Source organism: Pimephales promelas, chromosome 18, assembly GCF_988280905.1.
Source record: "Pimephales promelas chromosome 18, fPimPro1.hap1.1, whole genome shotgun sequence".
Classification (NCBI taxonomy): Eukaryota; Metazoa; Chordata; class Actinopteri; order Cypriniformes; family Leuciscidae; genus Pimephales; species Pimephales promelas.
In genome coordinates, this window is record NC_142786.1 from 10733648 (window position 1) to 10750347 (window position 16700).

General features: G+C 38.2%; 1 protein-coding gene across 7 annotated transcripts in view; it reads left to right on the forward strand.

Moving 5' to 3' along the window:
- tax1bp1a (Tax1 (human T-cell leukemia virus type I) binding protein 1a) overlaps positions 1–16700 on the forward strand; it is a 40129-nt gene that overhangs the window by 10870 nt on the left and 12559 nt on the right. For 5 of the 7 annotated variants that reach the window (XM_039678883.2, XM_039678881.2, XM_039678882.2 and 2 more), the window contains 7 exons: positions 3397–3518; positions 4123–4213; positions 4303–4458; positions 8872–9111; positions 9247–9423; positions 11673–11748; positions 12233–12474. In XM_039678883.2, coding sequence (XP_039534817.2) covers positions 3397–3518; positions 4123–4213; positions 4303–4458; positions 8872–9111; positions 9247–9423; positions 11673–11748; positions 12233–12474 — 1104 coding nt within the window. The remainder of the gene's footprint in view (positions 1–3396; positions 3519–4122; positions 4214–4302; positions 4459–8871; positions 9112–9246; positions 9424–11672; positions 11749–12232; positions 12475–16700) is intronic. The other 2 variants (XM_039678886.2, XM_039678885.2) reach the window with 1 other exon arrangement.

Here is a 16700-nt window from a genome sequence, read left to right on the forward strand (position 1 = left end):
CAAAAAGAAAAAAAATTTTTTTTTGTTTTTTTTAAAACATTCTTCTTAGTTCAGATTTCATCCGTGAACATCATACGCTGCACAAAAGTCCGCCACCATCAATGAATTCGAAGTAAAGGCAGAGATAGCAGGCTTACCTAGCTACTTCCTATGACAAGACCCCTGTTCCAAGATGGCGGCGGTTTTGACGCATGCTTAGAACCCCAAGGTGAGGTCTAGTGTATATGTCTATGGTTTCTTTCAAACATAGATCATGGCAAGTAGACTTGAAGAGTCTAAAATGAGGATCAATATCAGTGTGGCGTTTTTGAGATGCTGAGAGCTCCATGTCCGCGACTAACTTGGACTTGACAGAGCTTCACGAGTCACGACTTGACAGCTTTATTAGATAGGTGAGCAAATGTACATAAAACAAATCAATGTTATATAACGTTCGCTCAACATGATGAAATGTTAGATATGTTATTCTAATGTTGATCTAGCTTACTGCTAGTTTTGTATATCAAACGAACTAACACGTAGGATAACATATATAACTTTCAACAGACATTTAAATGCTGTTTAGTGTGATAGTGTAACGTTAAACCAAGTGAAGCAGCGCTGCGTTACCTCAGACGTTTAATTCATATAATAAACTGACCTGTGTGATTAAATCCAGCACTTGCAGGTAGTTCGTTGAATTAATGTCCTTATTCCTTTACTCGCCTGTGATATCTGTTTCTTTAGCAACCTGCTTCATACCACTGTAATGTTAAAAAACATGAATGTTTGCACTCACCCATAAACATTATTAGATCCATCAGCTTGACATCAAGTCCCATCATTCAGCTCATCACTGCGTCATCAACCTACGCCTTATTGTTATTGTTGGAAACTGCGCCCCCTTGTGGCAAAAAAATTACATATTGTGCCTTTAAAGGTGCCATCTGACATAATAAATCAAATCCTACTCCATATTCCATAACAGATGGGGGCAGTATAACTCCAGAAAATGAGTTGTGCTCCTACAATCGCGCATGTTATTCAAATCATTTGACATGATAGTAAAAGGTTGGAAGACCGCAGTTTCACGTGGAGCATTTGGAGATTTTTAGAGATCAGAGACTCAATGAACAACATCTCAACACTAAATGATGAAGACCGCCTCATAGACGCCTGTCTCAAAAACAAGCTGGTGCATTTCGACGACATGGGAAAATAAAAGCTTGGGCAATTATTTGAAGTTTATGGTATTGGTTTTTTTCATATTACACTTTTATTGTTAGTTTGAATTAATTTGACAGACAGCATTCGCTGATGTTGATCAAGCTAGCGCCATTCAGAGCTGCCAACTCTTAACGAATTCACCGTGAGACACACGCAATTGACACTTAGCAAGCAGGTTAGTTAAGCTCTCAGATTCTGTCAATTTTATTATGGAATTCAAAGAAAAAATACCGTTTTGGCGCTTGTACATGTTACACCACAGATCCAGCGCACGTGAAACGATCGTCTCTACTAGCTAATGGAAAAAGAACATGAACTCTGTTGAAAGAGACAGTATGCTACAACTTACCAAAATGTATTCCTCATGCATAATATCGATTTTTTTGAACTCTTCCCTGAACTGAAATGTAGTAGTGGGCTGTATTTCCACACGACTGACATCAGGTTCAAGTACACACACAAGCCGGCGCGAGCGCGACTCACTCGTGTACAGCAGTTTGGCTGGTGGTAACGTTGCCCGCCCGCATACCGCCTCCCATGGCCGAAACTGGTATTACGACACCTGCCGGGCCGGGGCTAGTAATTTAGCATGCTAATTTAGGTTTATATCTCGGCAGCACTATAACTTGTCAGTTTTTTAATGACATCATTGCACTTATTTCTTCTCATTCTTTTGATGCGTGTAGCTCATTTTTCGGATATTTTTACCTCAATTATTCCATATGACACCTTTAATGACATAATTTTCACTTTTGGGGGAACTGCCCCTTTAAACATGTTTGGCTAATTTAATCTATTTATTATTTTGTACCATGTTTAAATCCTGTCCACAAAATTGCATTTTTTCCTCAACATCAGCGAAGAATATGCAAAAAAAAAAAAAAAAAAAAGTCATTCCATTTGGTTCTGATGTGGTGCCGATGTTTGCGTGCACAGCAAGCACATTAAACTCAAAAAGGGCCCAGAAAACACCAGGATATGATTTGGTTGTTTTTTTTTTTTTTTTTGGTCTTTCAGCGCCCCCTAGTGTTTTTTTTCTGGAGACCCTTTTGAAGTGTGTAAGTGTGAATTATGAGTGTCACAAAGGACAAAGAACACCACAAATAAAACATTAACACTTTTATAATTCTCTCTCACACCCCAGTCACACAAACCCTTTCATATGCCATAAGTGTGCGTGTGTCTGTTAAACTGTCAGATCTTACATATGAAAATAGATTTCCTCTTTATCCTGAAAACATAAGTGTATATTTTGTGGCTGCTAATTTTACGACCGCACATTTTATTTGCCTGTGCTGCAATTCCGAAACATCATGGGCCGTAAAACACCACTAGTCACCAGATTAGCCGGAGGACAAGGCGTGTATGCGTGCTTTCAGAACCAGATGTTACTGTGATTTACTGATGACGACTGTTAAATATGAGCCACCGCAACAAAAGTGAAATTGAAGCCCCCTTCCTTTCATTCTGACATTATACTATTGGAAAAATGTAGTTTGGGAATTGACTGAATCAGGCTAATTCCTGGAATTTTTTGGTCATAGTTTTCTTCTCTTCTCTTTAAGTGTCTTGTAAACTACCACATTATTAAAAGTGTCTATGAATTCTGTCATTCCCTACAGACGACCCTTTGTTGTTGTACTAGACTAATAACATATAAGCTGTTTGTTAGAAGAATATACAGTATATATATATATATATATATATATATACAGTATATATATATATATACAGTATATATATATACATATATATATACAGTATATATATACATATATATATATATATATGAAGAGTTCAGATGCAAAAGCCTCTAAGTGCCATTTGAAATTTTCTTCTAGAATAATCATTTTTATCAAACTTGTATATTTAAGTTCAACAATTTCACTTAAATGGCAATGATAATTACCTATTAATTGTTATTTAAGTGAAATTACTGAACTTAAATATGCAAGATTGCTAAAAATCATCATTAAAGAAGAAAATTTCAAATGGCATTTAGAGGCTTTTGCATCTGAACTCTTCATATATATATATATATATATATATATATATATATATATAGTTTAAAGTAATTGGTTGGAACGCTTTTGAATCTAATTTGGCAGTTGCATCTTTTTTGCTGTTGAGGATTTTGATTGGCTGGAAGCTATGCTAAACTTATGATTGATAGCATTTGCTGTCCAATAGCAGGAGCTGCAGAAAGTCCTGTGTGAGGAGAAGGAGGAGGCTCAAGCCAGAGTAAGACAGCTTGAGCAAGACCTGCTAGAAATCACACAAAAAGCTGTTCTTAAAGAGACCGAACTGGACTGGTAAGGCCCATACACACATTACCTGACATTAATATTATTTACATATTTACAGTGGGTTCCATATGTCTGAGACAACTAGTTAAAATGCTTTAATTTTTCGATTTTATTTAAGTCTGACTGCATAGTCAGATTTTTTTTATTTCTGATTGAATACTGCCTTACATTTGAAAGAAGAAATTTCTGTGAAGCTGCTTTGAAACAATATATATTGTGAAAGGTGCCATAAAAATATTTTTTTCTATTATCAGCATAATAATTTGAGGGAAAATTGATTTGAAGAAGTAAAGGTTTAATGCATTATGACAGCAATACTTATAAACCTGATGATCATGTTCTCCAGAATGATTTTAGATTATCATCCAAAGATGAGTGGAGGTAAAAAACATCTAATCATTTGTACAAAAAAGTTCACTTGATCAATGTCACTCACAAATTTGATTACTTGACAGGTGACAAAAAAAAAAAAAATCTTAATTTTATTCCATGATGTTTCGGTTATTTTCAGGTTTGAATTTGATTTTGAATCCCAGACTTTTATTCTCTATGTTCTATATATGGAAAGGGGAGTATTTATATGCTGCATTTCATTTTTTGTGTCATCCAGTTTAAAAAACAGGCTGCAGAAGGTGATTTCTGAGAGGGACGGTCTGCAAACTCAACTGAAGAATGAAAGAGACGAGAGGGATCTTAACAAAGTGAGTGTATGTAGGATCTACAGGTTATAAAGTGTGATTAATCAATCGTATGACATGCATTGATCCACATTGCGTGTGCACACTTGCAGTCTCATGTGCGTAGCGCCGAGCTGGAAAACACAAAACTCAGTGCAGAGCTGCAGATGCTGAAGGCAGTGGAGCTGAACAGAGAGGTCACCATCGCACGGTACCAGGAGGAACTGCACAGACTACGCACGGATAGAGACACAGACCCCACTTATGCCGTAAGAGACGTCTGTTTAAAGAATATATGAAGACTTCCAGTGCCAAACCATTTTATCACGCTATGTTTAGGTTCAGTAATTTCACTTTAATGGCAATGAAAAGGTTCCCAGACAGCAAACTGACATTGAATCAACGTGGAAACGACGTCTCTCATGACATTGAAACAACGTTGATTTTGCTCATCGAATTAACGTTAAACCAACGTCAGACGCGGCATTCTTCAGAGCTAAATGAAAATCGAAAATTGGTTTGCTTTTATAACGTTGAAACAACGTGTTGATTTCAAGTTGATTTTCCGTTAGTTTTGAAAGAATGACGCGCCTGACGTTGGTTCAACGTTAATTCGATGAGCAAAACAATGTCGGATCAACGTTGTTTCAATGTCATATTTCCACGTTGATTCAATGTCAGTTTGCTATCTGGGTTGTTAGTCAAACCAGTCCGAAAACCAGTATCTGCATCAGTATCTGGTGTGACCACCATCTCCTTCACATAGAGTTGATCAGGTTGTTGATTGTTGTCTGTGGAGTGTTGGTCCGATGGTTGTGAGGCCGATTGGATGTACTGCCAAATTCTCTGAAACGCCTTTGGAGACGGTTTATAGTAGAGAAATTAACATTCAATTCACAGGCACCAGCTCTGGTGGACATTCCTGCATTCAGCATGCCAATTGCACGGTCCTTCAAAACTTGGGACATCTGTGGCATTGCGATGTGTGATAAAACTGCACATTTTAGAATAGCCTTTTATTGTGGCTAGCCTAAGGCACACCTGTGCAATAATCATCCTGTCTAATCAGTATTTTGATATGCCACACCTGTGAGGTGGATGGATTATCGCGGCAAAGGAGAAGTGCTCACTAACACAGACTACGTTTACATGCAGCCAATTTTCGGGTTGTGGTCGGGTTGAGGTCACTATTCGGGTTTCTGAAACATTAGGAATAACCTGTTTACATGCGTGAGCAGAGAGAGTTTCTCCTGTATACATGGAATTGCAATATCCCGATGTAAACGGTGACGCGCGGTTAGCGTCTGGACGTACAGACAACCTTAAGATGCAATATGCGTCATTTCCGATTCTTCTTCCTGTATCGAAAGACAACAACAACAGCAGCACGCAGATAATAGTTCGGGGCAGATAGCGATCGCCTTTGTTTGCGCTTTGATGCTGGTAATGTTACTGACCTAGCTCCAAAAGTATGCTGTGCTGTGTCTAGGGTTGGGAATCGTGAGAAATTTTCCGGTTCCGGTTCCGATTCCGGTTCCGCCAAACGATTCCGGTTCCGGTTCCGGTTCCCATTCAATTAAAAATATTAGTAAGAGAAAAATCCACAATCCTTTTTGTGTTTATTTCTTATAGTACATGACAAATTAAGTTTAACAGACTGGTAATGTAAACAAACTCAAAATATTATTAAGCAATCTTTGCAAAAAAAGAAAAAAAAATTATATATAAAGGAAATTAAAAAATTCTGCATTCTCTATAATAATTTAGACCTCTCCTTTATTGTATCTCCAACAGTGAAGAATACCCTCTCAGAAGGAATAGTATATGCTTTAACACACATATGTGTGTAGAACAGATTATTTTTTAAAACGGTTTGAATGATTGATTCATAAAGACTTTACTTATTTCATTACTGGATAAATCGGCGCTCTAGCAGTTAATAAACAGAACTGCATGCGTCTTGCGGAAGAACATTGTTGCCGGAGCTACTTCTCTCTGTTTATGTCCATGAGGAGTCACGCAGGCATTGGGCTACTCCGCAGCAGCTGCGATCCGCCGGCCAGTCTAAAGAAGTCCGAGTATTAACGCTTATTACAGGCTTTACGTAGTGATTCAAGATAAGACAAAAACACGGTTTGAAAAAAAAAACATTATGATGCACTCGCTCATTGTATATATTTTGTAAATTCTGAACACAAAAAATATACGGACTGCATCTGTTTTGACCACTACCGTCAATGTTTACTCAAACTATAATCTCACTAATTCTGTAACGGAAATCATTTGAATATGTGAAACAAATAAATATTGAGACTGTGTGATTGTAAAGCAGTTTCATATCGACAACTGCTCTCTCTCTCTCAGCGCAAACAGATTTGAATGTAGGCTAGAGAGTGACTCGGCGGTCGGCGCGCGCAGCGTGCGTGTGTCTGTGTGTGACAAATGCAGCGCGTGTGAGAGCAAATCGCAACTTCAGTGGTGAAGTTTTTGTCATTTAGGAATAAGACGGCGTCTTCTACTCCCAGCACTTCGCCCACATGATGATATCGCATCGGCATCAGAACCGTTTTCGGAACCGAAACTTAGGAATTTTGCACGGTTCCGGTATTTTTTCAAAAACACAACCGGTTCTGGAAAAGAACCGGTTCTCGGTTCCCAACCCTAGCTGTGTCTCACCTGGTCTCGCCATGTTTACTTCCGGTATTCTTCGCGCGGATTTTTGTTTATGTGCCGAGAAGTTTCTCTACTCGAAAGACCGAGATTCCTTGCGAATAGAACATGCGCAGAACACAAATCACTTTGCGGATATGCCGATACGCGTGTACATGACCAAAAATTTGGGTTAGAAAAGGGGTACCCCAGGTTAGGGGTGTAACGGTACATGTATTCGTATGGGCTATATGCACGCATAAGTTCCGCATTTGACGTAAGGATGCTCGTCCATTTCCGGTTGTGTAGATTAAAGCGGAGGAAAACCGGAGAAAACGGGATTATGGCAGAGTCTTCAATATTTACTGTCCTCCCGTCTTTGAAACGAAACGTACATACGTTTAGATGTAATTTTATATATAGTTATGTTTATTTAATATAATTTTAAAAAGAAGCATAAACACAACGAGGGGTGTCTGTTTTATCTGTTTTTGTGACTAACGTTTCATTAGTATAACCATGGAGTATAAAATTCAATATAAATTCTCGGTATTGCATTGGACTCTATGATCGGCGGAAGTTATCGAGCATCCTTAATCCTTCACCGGAAATAACGCCGTGCATAGAGCCCATTGAACCGTTTCGGTTTGAGGCTTCCGGTTCGGTACGCATACAAACCGAACGATTGCTTGGACCATTTTTCCTGCCGGCAAAATTCGTGCTGACGCGGCCAACACAACGTTGCGCAACATCAAATGGCAAGCGTAATGAAAGCAGAACGAAACTGCGCTACTCGTTATGTGCTTCATGGATCGTTTATCAGTTCGGACCAGCAACATCTGTGCAGCGCGAGCCGATCTCGATCAAGCAACACTGTTACACAGCGTTGAGAGATCCGGTAAAGAAAACATTTGAATTCGCCACTGAGGTAATAACATCGCTGCGAGATCTAGTGAGAAGCATTCACATTTCTCCGTTATTAACCGTAGATCTCTATTAGATCAAACAGCGCTGTCATGGAAACCAGGAGAAACATTGTGCCGTGAATGAACTAGTAATACTTTCGTCCACAGACCAGCAACATTCACCATGGATTTAATATAGTAACACTAACTGGAACCAGTTTGGCTGGAATGGTGAAATGCTTTCAAGTACTTCACACATCTTTTTCCAGCACTTCAAAATTCAAATATTATATAAATAAATATATATTTAAATGTTATTTTTAACGTGCATTATTTGTTCATCCTTCAAAGATGACCCCCATTTATAAACCTGAAAGTTTCAAGATCTAGGAAAACTCATACTTACTTAAAAATATTTTTTCTTTAAACAAATAGGAAATTTCTCTGGTATTTCTTTCTTTTTGCTGTATCGAAAATGTACCGAACCGTGACTTTAAAACCGAGGTACGTACCGAACCGTGATTTTTGTGTACCGTTACACCCCTACCCCAGGTATAATATCCCGGTTTTTAAAATCCGGGATATGAGCAAATTCGGGTTTTTGCCGGTGTTTACATGGCCGTTCGCGACCGGGTTATTGCTAATATCCCAGTTTTTAAACTGGTTATTGGCTGCATGTAAACATAGTCATTGATTAAGACAGATTTGTGAACAATATTTGAGAGAACTTTTCTATTGTAATATGTTTTATAATGTAATTTATTTATTTATTTATTTATTTTTTATTATTATTATTTATTTCAGGCAATGGCACAAAAGTACAAGGCAGACAAAATGTTTGTTAAGTCATACAGTGCAAAAAGAAACAAGAAACAAAAAAACAACAAAAAAAAAACAACAACAAACAAAAACAAATCTAATTCTTGCGATGAAAAAGCTGAATTTTCAAATTATTACTTTTTCATAATATTACTGTTTTACTTTATTTTGAATTAATTAAATGCAGCTTTGGTGAGCTGAAAAAAATATATCAAAAATCTGAGTTATTCCTTAATTATTGCACTTCTACTTCTGACTGGTTTTGTAAATCATGCGTCCTCTTTCTAAGTCATTTGTGTGCATTTCCAGGGTCTCAAAGAGCGGTTGCGTCAAGCTGAGGAGCAGCTCCAGGCCATGCGGCAACAGGCAGCCATGTTGGGCTCTGAGTTACGTGACGCCTCTGGCGGGCGGGATCGCACCATGGCTGAGCTGTACCGTGCCCGCCAGGAGGCTGAGGACCTACGAGCCCGTTTAGCTGAAGCCCAGGAAGAATGCAGGCATGCTCAGAATCAGCTGGACAGGATGAGAAGCCAGGCATCACAGGAAGTGGTAACCACAACTGACCTTTCCTTATGTTTATTTGACTGAGAAGATCTATTAATAACAATATAAAAAAAAAACTCATGGTTTGTTTAGACACAATGTGAACTGAGAGATGACTCTTATGCTTTATTTTAATTTCAGGGCAGGGCTGGAGTGGGTGTGGTGTCAGAGCTGGAGGCGGAGTTACAAAAGGAGGTTGAGGAACTAAAGCTGCGTCTGAATATGGCTGCAGAGCATTACAAAGAGAAATACAGAGAGTGCCAACGGTTGCGAAGACAAGTCACCAAACTAACTCAGCAACAGGAGATGCAGCAGGGGGTGAGCTACTGCAATTGTGGCTCCACCCAGTTGTAAAGTTCATGAAAACGCAACAATTAATCTTATGCTCTTAGAATGATTAATGACCTTCAATCAATCAATCATTTATTTATAGAGCACATTTAAAACACAACCGAAGTTGACCAAAGTGCTTTACAAGGAATAAAAGAGACACAGATATAAAACTGCAATACAAACTTAAAACCAAACGAGACAAGAAGGCACTCAAAAAAAATAAAATAATAAATAAATAAAAAGAATAGAAAAACAGAGAAAACAGGAAGACAGATTACAGGGTGTTAAAAGCCAGGGTGAATAGATGAGTCTTGAGTTGAGATTTAAAAGTACAGATAGATGGAGCTTGCCTAATTGCAGGAGGAAGGCTATTCCACAGCTTCGGCCCAGCAGCAGCAAAAGCACGCTCACCATGTTTTTTGAGTTTAACTTTAGGGACTGTAAGATGGCCACGGTCAGAGGATCTCAGGTTTCTAGAAGGAGTGTACGGAGTCAGAAGATCAGTTAAATATTGTGGAGCCAAGTTATTCTGAGTTTTATAGACAAATAATAAAATTTTAAACTCAATCCTATACTTTACTGTGTGCCAGTGCACAGACATTAAGATAGGTGTTATGTGGTCAAACTTTCGCTTCCCTTCAAGTAGTCTAGCGGCAGTATTTTGGACCAACTGTAGACGTGAGATGGAAGCCTGAGAAATACCATAATACAGACAATTACAGTAATCAAGCCTCGATGTAATAAATGCATGAACAGCTGTTTCTAAATTTCTCCTGGATAAGACGGGCTTCACTTTACTGAGAAGGCGAAGTTGATGAAAGCATGATTTGACAACCGAGGAGATCTGTTTATCAAAGTTTAAACTGGAGTCAGACATCTATCTGACAGGTAAGAGTGAAACCATTGTAAAACAGAACCGCAAAGTCCTACACAAGACTCCAAGCGTGACAGAAGAATGTTGTGGTCGACTAAATCAAAAGCAGCACTAGCAGGACCATTTGTTTTCCTGAATCAGTGGTGAGATAAATATCATTTAAGACTCTTAAAAGAGCAGATTCAGTGCTATGTAGTGCTTTAAAACCTGATTGAAAAACTTCATTGATAGAATTATTTAACATGAAAGGTTGTAATTGAGCCAATAAAACTTTCTCCATGATCTTTGATATAAAAGGAAGATTTGAAATGGGTCGAAAACTGGAAAGAGATGAAGGTTCAAGATTAGGTTTTTTGATATATGGTGTTATCGCAGCATGTTTAAGGCAGACTGGAACAGTGCCCATATATAAGCATTTATTAATGACTGATAATAGACCTGGACCAATTGCATTAATAGTTTGTTTGATGAAATGTGAATGAACAATATCAAGTGGGCTTAAGGCAGTCCACAATTTCCTTACGGGAGTGCAAGTTGAGTGGCTTGAACTCATACCAATAGTCAGTCAATAGTGGAGAAGAGGACACAAGAGTTATGCCTATTTTTCTCAATCAGATCGGAGAGATATTTACACTTAGCAGCTTTGGCTGCCCTCTGAAACGTAAAAAGTGAATCTCTCATAATTTCATAAGAGACCTGTAATTTGTCCTTTTTCCACTTGCGCTCGGCCTGTCGGCAGGCCTGTCTGAGAGAGCGCGCTGATTCATTAAGCCAAGGAATTGGTACTGATTTACGCTTTAATGGAGCAATACTGTTCAAGATGGAAGCACAAGTAGAGTTAAAATAACTGAGATGTTCGTCCACATCCAAGTTATGTAGAGTAGATTCCGTTTCAGAAGAGTTCCATACCTCGTTAAATGCTACCTTGAACTCCTCACTGGAACGTGTTGTAAAGTTACGAGACATACGCCCCATGGACTGATTGTTTAGAGTTTGACCAGAATATGGAACAGAGAAAGATACAGGCATATGATCAGAAAAATTGGCATTGCTAATAGTGATATCTGAAACAGATAGTCCATGGGTTAAAATCAAGTCCAAAGTATGACCCTGTTGATGCGTAGGGCCAGATACCCACTGAACAAGGTCAAAAGACTCAATAAGATTTAAAAACTCCCTGGACAAAGTTAAAGATGTACAACAGACATGAATATTAAAATCACCAATCAGTAGTATTTTATCATGAGCAATAACAATATCCCCCCGGAAATGCAGCAAATTCATTAATAAATTCTGAATAATGTTTGACCTTGTAGAGCATGACATCACGTTCTGAGCGAAATCTTGCACGTGTTTTTAGGACTCCAGCAGGAATGATGCCTCTACAGAGACCACACTGGAGTTACACACCCCAGATGCAGAGACACCTCCCACAGGTATTGACATGCTCAGAAATGAATCTCCATCACACATCATCAAACTATTTCCGTTATATAACCGAACGTTCGTAGAAGTTTACAGTAATAAAAGATTTCAAAAATATTAAGCACCACCACCATTTTCAACATCGATGATAAATCCACATATTAGAATGATTTGTGAAGGATCATGTGACACTGAAGACTAGAGTAATGATGCTGAATGTTCAGCCAACGTAAGACTAAATTTCATTTTTACATTTTCATTTAGAAAGTCATTTTCAAATTGTAATATTTTACAACATAACTTTTGAATTATATATATTTATTTCAATAGTTCGTAGTTGTGTATTCTGAAGCATATTGATATTTTTATTGTAACTGATCTCAGAAAATGTAAAGTACATTTCATATATAGGCCAATATATTTGTTATTGGTTTCAAAATGTACATAATTGTTTGTTATTGGCTGTTATTGTTATTGTCATCTTATGTTTGAAAGATCAACATCCTGCTGAGATCAAACCTTCAATGCAAAGAGATGCCGAGAGACAGAGGGATGATGAAGGTAGAACTGGACAGGAGGAGGAGGAGGAGGAAGATGATGATGAAGAGGAGGAGGAGGAGGAGTGTAGCGTGTCAGTAGAAGCTGAGCTTGCCAGCATGGAGGAGAAATGGAGAGAGCAGTGCACCGTCAATGAAAACCTGAAGCTTCTGCTAGCCAATGAGAAGAAGCAGTTTCAAGTATGTAAACACACACACACACACACACACACACACACACAGGGGCACATGCACGATTCAGGTTCCTTTAATCCCACAGAGAAGAGCCAGCCACAGATACTTACATTAATTTGCGTAAGATGTCCGTGCACACGAGAAAAACTTCCACGGGTTGATTGTTTTATTTTAGGTCTGTTTCACTGAGGTATCACATTTCCGTCAGTCGTCAGTTTGTGTGTGTGTGTGTGTGTGTGTGTGTGTGTGCAGCAGAACTCATAAAGGACAGAGCTGGCCAAGTGGAAAGGGGGTCATAAAGGTCTCTTCTTGTCTGAGTATTTAGACAAAGCTGGAGACACCATCAAAAGGAAAGTCTTTTATTTACAGCATGTTTAAACGCGTACACACTTTCTCACCGGATGCTTTATGACTGTTTACTTCAGAGCAGGGTAAGATCTTAGTAAAGCCATTTCAACTAAACTTCAAACCCAAACAGGCATATACAAGATTTGTAAATGCCTGTTTCTTTAACTCAGAAAGAGAGAAATAGAATGAGATCAGCAGAAAATAAGCTAGTAGTCTTTGCTTTCTTTCTCTGTTAGATGATAGATCTCTAGTTACAAAGACATAGTAAGGAGGTTGCAGGCAGCCCATTTATTAATTTGTCTCAGTTATACATACTCTCACTCAAACTTGACGTCTCCGTTAATAAACTTAAACCTACACTCTTATATAGGACTGGATTTAAATTTAAAGGATAGTTCACCAAAAATGTTTTAAACACGAACCCTAATTCGCAAGCTATGAATGATTTTTTTCTTCTTCTGTAAAATGCAAAAAGAGATATAGATAAAAAAATTAATAGATTGTCCAGGCTCTTTTTGATACAGAGGTGAATGTCAAAATCCAAAAATGTCTTTAATGTCTAATATATACTACCGTTCAAAAGTTTGGGGTCAGTACGTTTAAAAGAAATTAAAGGGGTGGTTGATTATGATTTCACTTTTCTAACTTTAGTTAGTGTGTAATGTTGCTGTTTGTACATAAACAACATCTGCAAAGTTACAACTCTCAAAGTTCAAAGCAAAGGGAGATATTTTCTTTTTAAGGACTACAACAAAAGGCTGGTAGGGACTACATGACATTCCTCCCGGGTTAGTGACATCACAAACCCTTAACATTTGCATAAACCCTTCCCCTGGAACACAATTTATAGATTATCATGACTAGAAGATAACTACACACACCGGTAAGCTACATAAATTAATCTACTGCTTATACAGTAGATTATACTACTTCTTGAGTCTCTCCATTATTGTCTAACTCCAGTTTGAACATAAAAGGCTAAACGTTTTGGAAATTTTCAGTGCATGTCTGTGTGAGGTAAAAGGACATGAGCTCGTCACGCCCTCTGTGCCTGGAGCAGCAGCTCATTGGCATTTAAAGGAACAGACACAAAAAACGGTTTTAACATGCTATATAAAAATATCTGTTGAGTATTTTGAGCTGTTGAGTATTTTGAGAGTATTTTGGACATCAAAGACTTTTTACATCTTATGAAAAGGGCATTAGACCACCTACTTTTATTCTGCGAGGACACATTAAATTGATCAAAACGTGACAGCAGAGACATTTATAATGTTACAAAAAATGTATGTAATACTTTATTTTACAGTCACTGTAACATATGTTACATGTTTTATTTACAATAACTCACATATGTGACCAAATTTCATGAGAGGCTACTAAAAAATGTCTTTAATTAAAGGGTTAGTTCACCCAAAAATGAAAATGATGTCATTATTGACTCACCCTCGCGTCGTTCCAAGCCCGCAAGACCTCCGTTCATCTTCGGAACACAGTTTAAGATATTTTAGATTTAGTCGGAGAGCTTTCTGTTCCTCCATTGAAAATGTATGTACCTTATACTGTCCTTGTCCAGAAAGGCAATACAGACATCATCAAAGTAGTCCATGTGACATCAGTGGGTTAGTTCGAATTTTTTGAAGCATCGAAAATACTTTTTGGTCCAAACATAGCAAAAACAACAACTTTATTCAGCATTGTATTCTCTTCTGGTTCTGTTGTCATTGCTCGTTTCCAATCACGATTCCAGACTGATCTCATGAAGTAGCGTGTGTATGACACGCCAATTCGTATTTCCATTTTTGGCGTGCTATCAAGACGCATAATCGCCTTTCAGCGTGTTTATGAACGCCGTTGACTTAACGTTATATAAATAAATGACTTACCTCAACCCCGTCCCTAAACCTAACCGTCACTGGGGTTAATGGCATTTATGACTGGAGATTTGACTGCGTGTTCGGACACGCGGAATGACACGGACGTTAATGGCGTAGACATATACGCATACACGCGGACACACGCGGATAGCACAAAATGCGTGGAGATAACACGCCACCTGACTCGAAAGTGGCGTATATGTTTACGCAAAAGTCATGATGTCATGTTGACGATTCCAATGACGCGGCTGACGTGTAATCTTGTGCGCCCGAGCTTCGTTTACAGTCTGATGGAGACGCGCGCTGTATTCAAGCTTTTCTATATTGTTTGTATTTTGGTATTGCAATATTTAAAAAAAAAATGGTTTGAAAGTGTGCGGATGTCCTAATCGTCCTAATCGGGCGCACAAGATAACACGTCAGCAGCGTCATTGGAATCGTGATTGGAAACGAGCAATGACAACAGAACCGGAAGAGAATAAAATGCTGAATAAAGTTGTTGTTTTTGCTATGTTTGGACCAAAAAGTATTTTCGATGCTTCAAAAAATTCGAACTAACCCACTCATGTCACATGGACTACTTTGATGATGTCTGTATTGCCTTTATGGACAAGGACAGTATAAGGTACCAACGCATTCTCATCCTTTAACGGCATATAGAACGCTATATGACAAAACGGCGCTATACTACGCACATGGCATCCGTTATCGTTAATATAACACGTGCTGTGAGGGCTAAGTTTAGGTGTGGGGTAGGATGTGCGTGTCATATTCACGCTAAAGGATTTATAACGTCTTGGGTTCGCGTGTTATCTTAACGATAAAGGGTGCCATGTGCGTAGTATAGCGCCGTTTTGTCATATAGCGTTCTATATGACGTTAAAGGATGAGAACGGGCTGAAGGTACATACATTTTCAATGGAGGGACAGAAAGCTCGCCGACTAAATCTAAAATATCTTAAACTGTGTTCTGAAGATGAACGGAGGTCTTGCGGGCGAACTAACCCTTTAACCAAGTGAGATAGAGGAAGCACATGCAGGGCTTGTTGACTGAACGGTCACTGTCCCAATTGGAACAGTGCTGTGTCATCATGAAAGTCTATCAAATGCATGCGTTTTTAAGTCTTGACAATTTAAATGCTCAAGCACAAGAAGACACAAAAGATAATTTGTGCATGATGTGTGAAGTTTTGTGTGCGCAAACTGCACATCTGGAGCACGTGCCCATAAAGCTGCATATGACATCGCACAAATGCTGAATTGAGCTCTCTTCTTCAGTTGAATTTTTTTTAGTTTGGTGAACTATCCCAATTTAAATGGATAGTTCACCAAAAATGTTTTAAATACAAACCTTAATTCGCAAGCTATGAATGATTTTTTTTCTCTGTAAAATGCAAAAAGATTAATAGATGAACGGACAATTTCACACAAAATGATGTCTAAATGCCAGCCTTGGTGAGTATCATAGTAAACATAATTGGTTGGCTGTTAGGTAAACGTAACCAGTGGAGAAATAAAACGCATGTGGACAGTCTCAGTATATTGGATCCCTGCATTATATCTTAAAGTGACAACAGCCTAATATTCCTGCTGCTGTCTGTGTTTTTTAATGTTAATCAAACAATCAAACAGACTGACTGCAAAAAATTAGTGCTCTTGACAGAATCTTGCATTTCATCTAAAAAGTCTGCAGAGTAAGATTAAAAAAAAATATATATATATATATATATATATATATATATATATATATATATATATATACTAGCAAATGGCTACTTGAGCTTAAGTGTGTCCATATAGAGGGTTGCCATCTCCCAGCTTTTGAGTGTGCCCTCTGTAAAATTGTTTTAAAAAACCTTGAACCAGTCATTTCAAAATATTGATCTAAATTTGTTGGTCAGAAAATGTCAGAGGCATAAATGCCAGGCATTTAGTTGCATTTGGAGCCCTGACGTCCAAATTCTGTGATGCATTAAATATCAAGGTTAAACTTCTATAACGACTTCT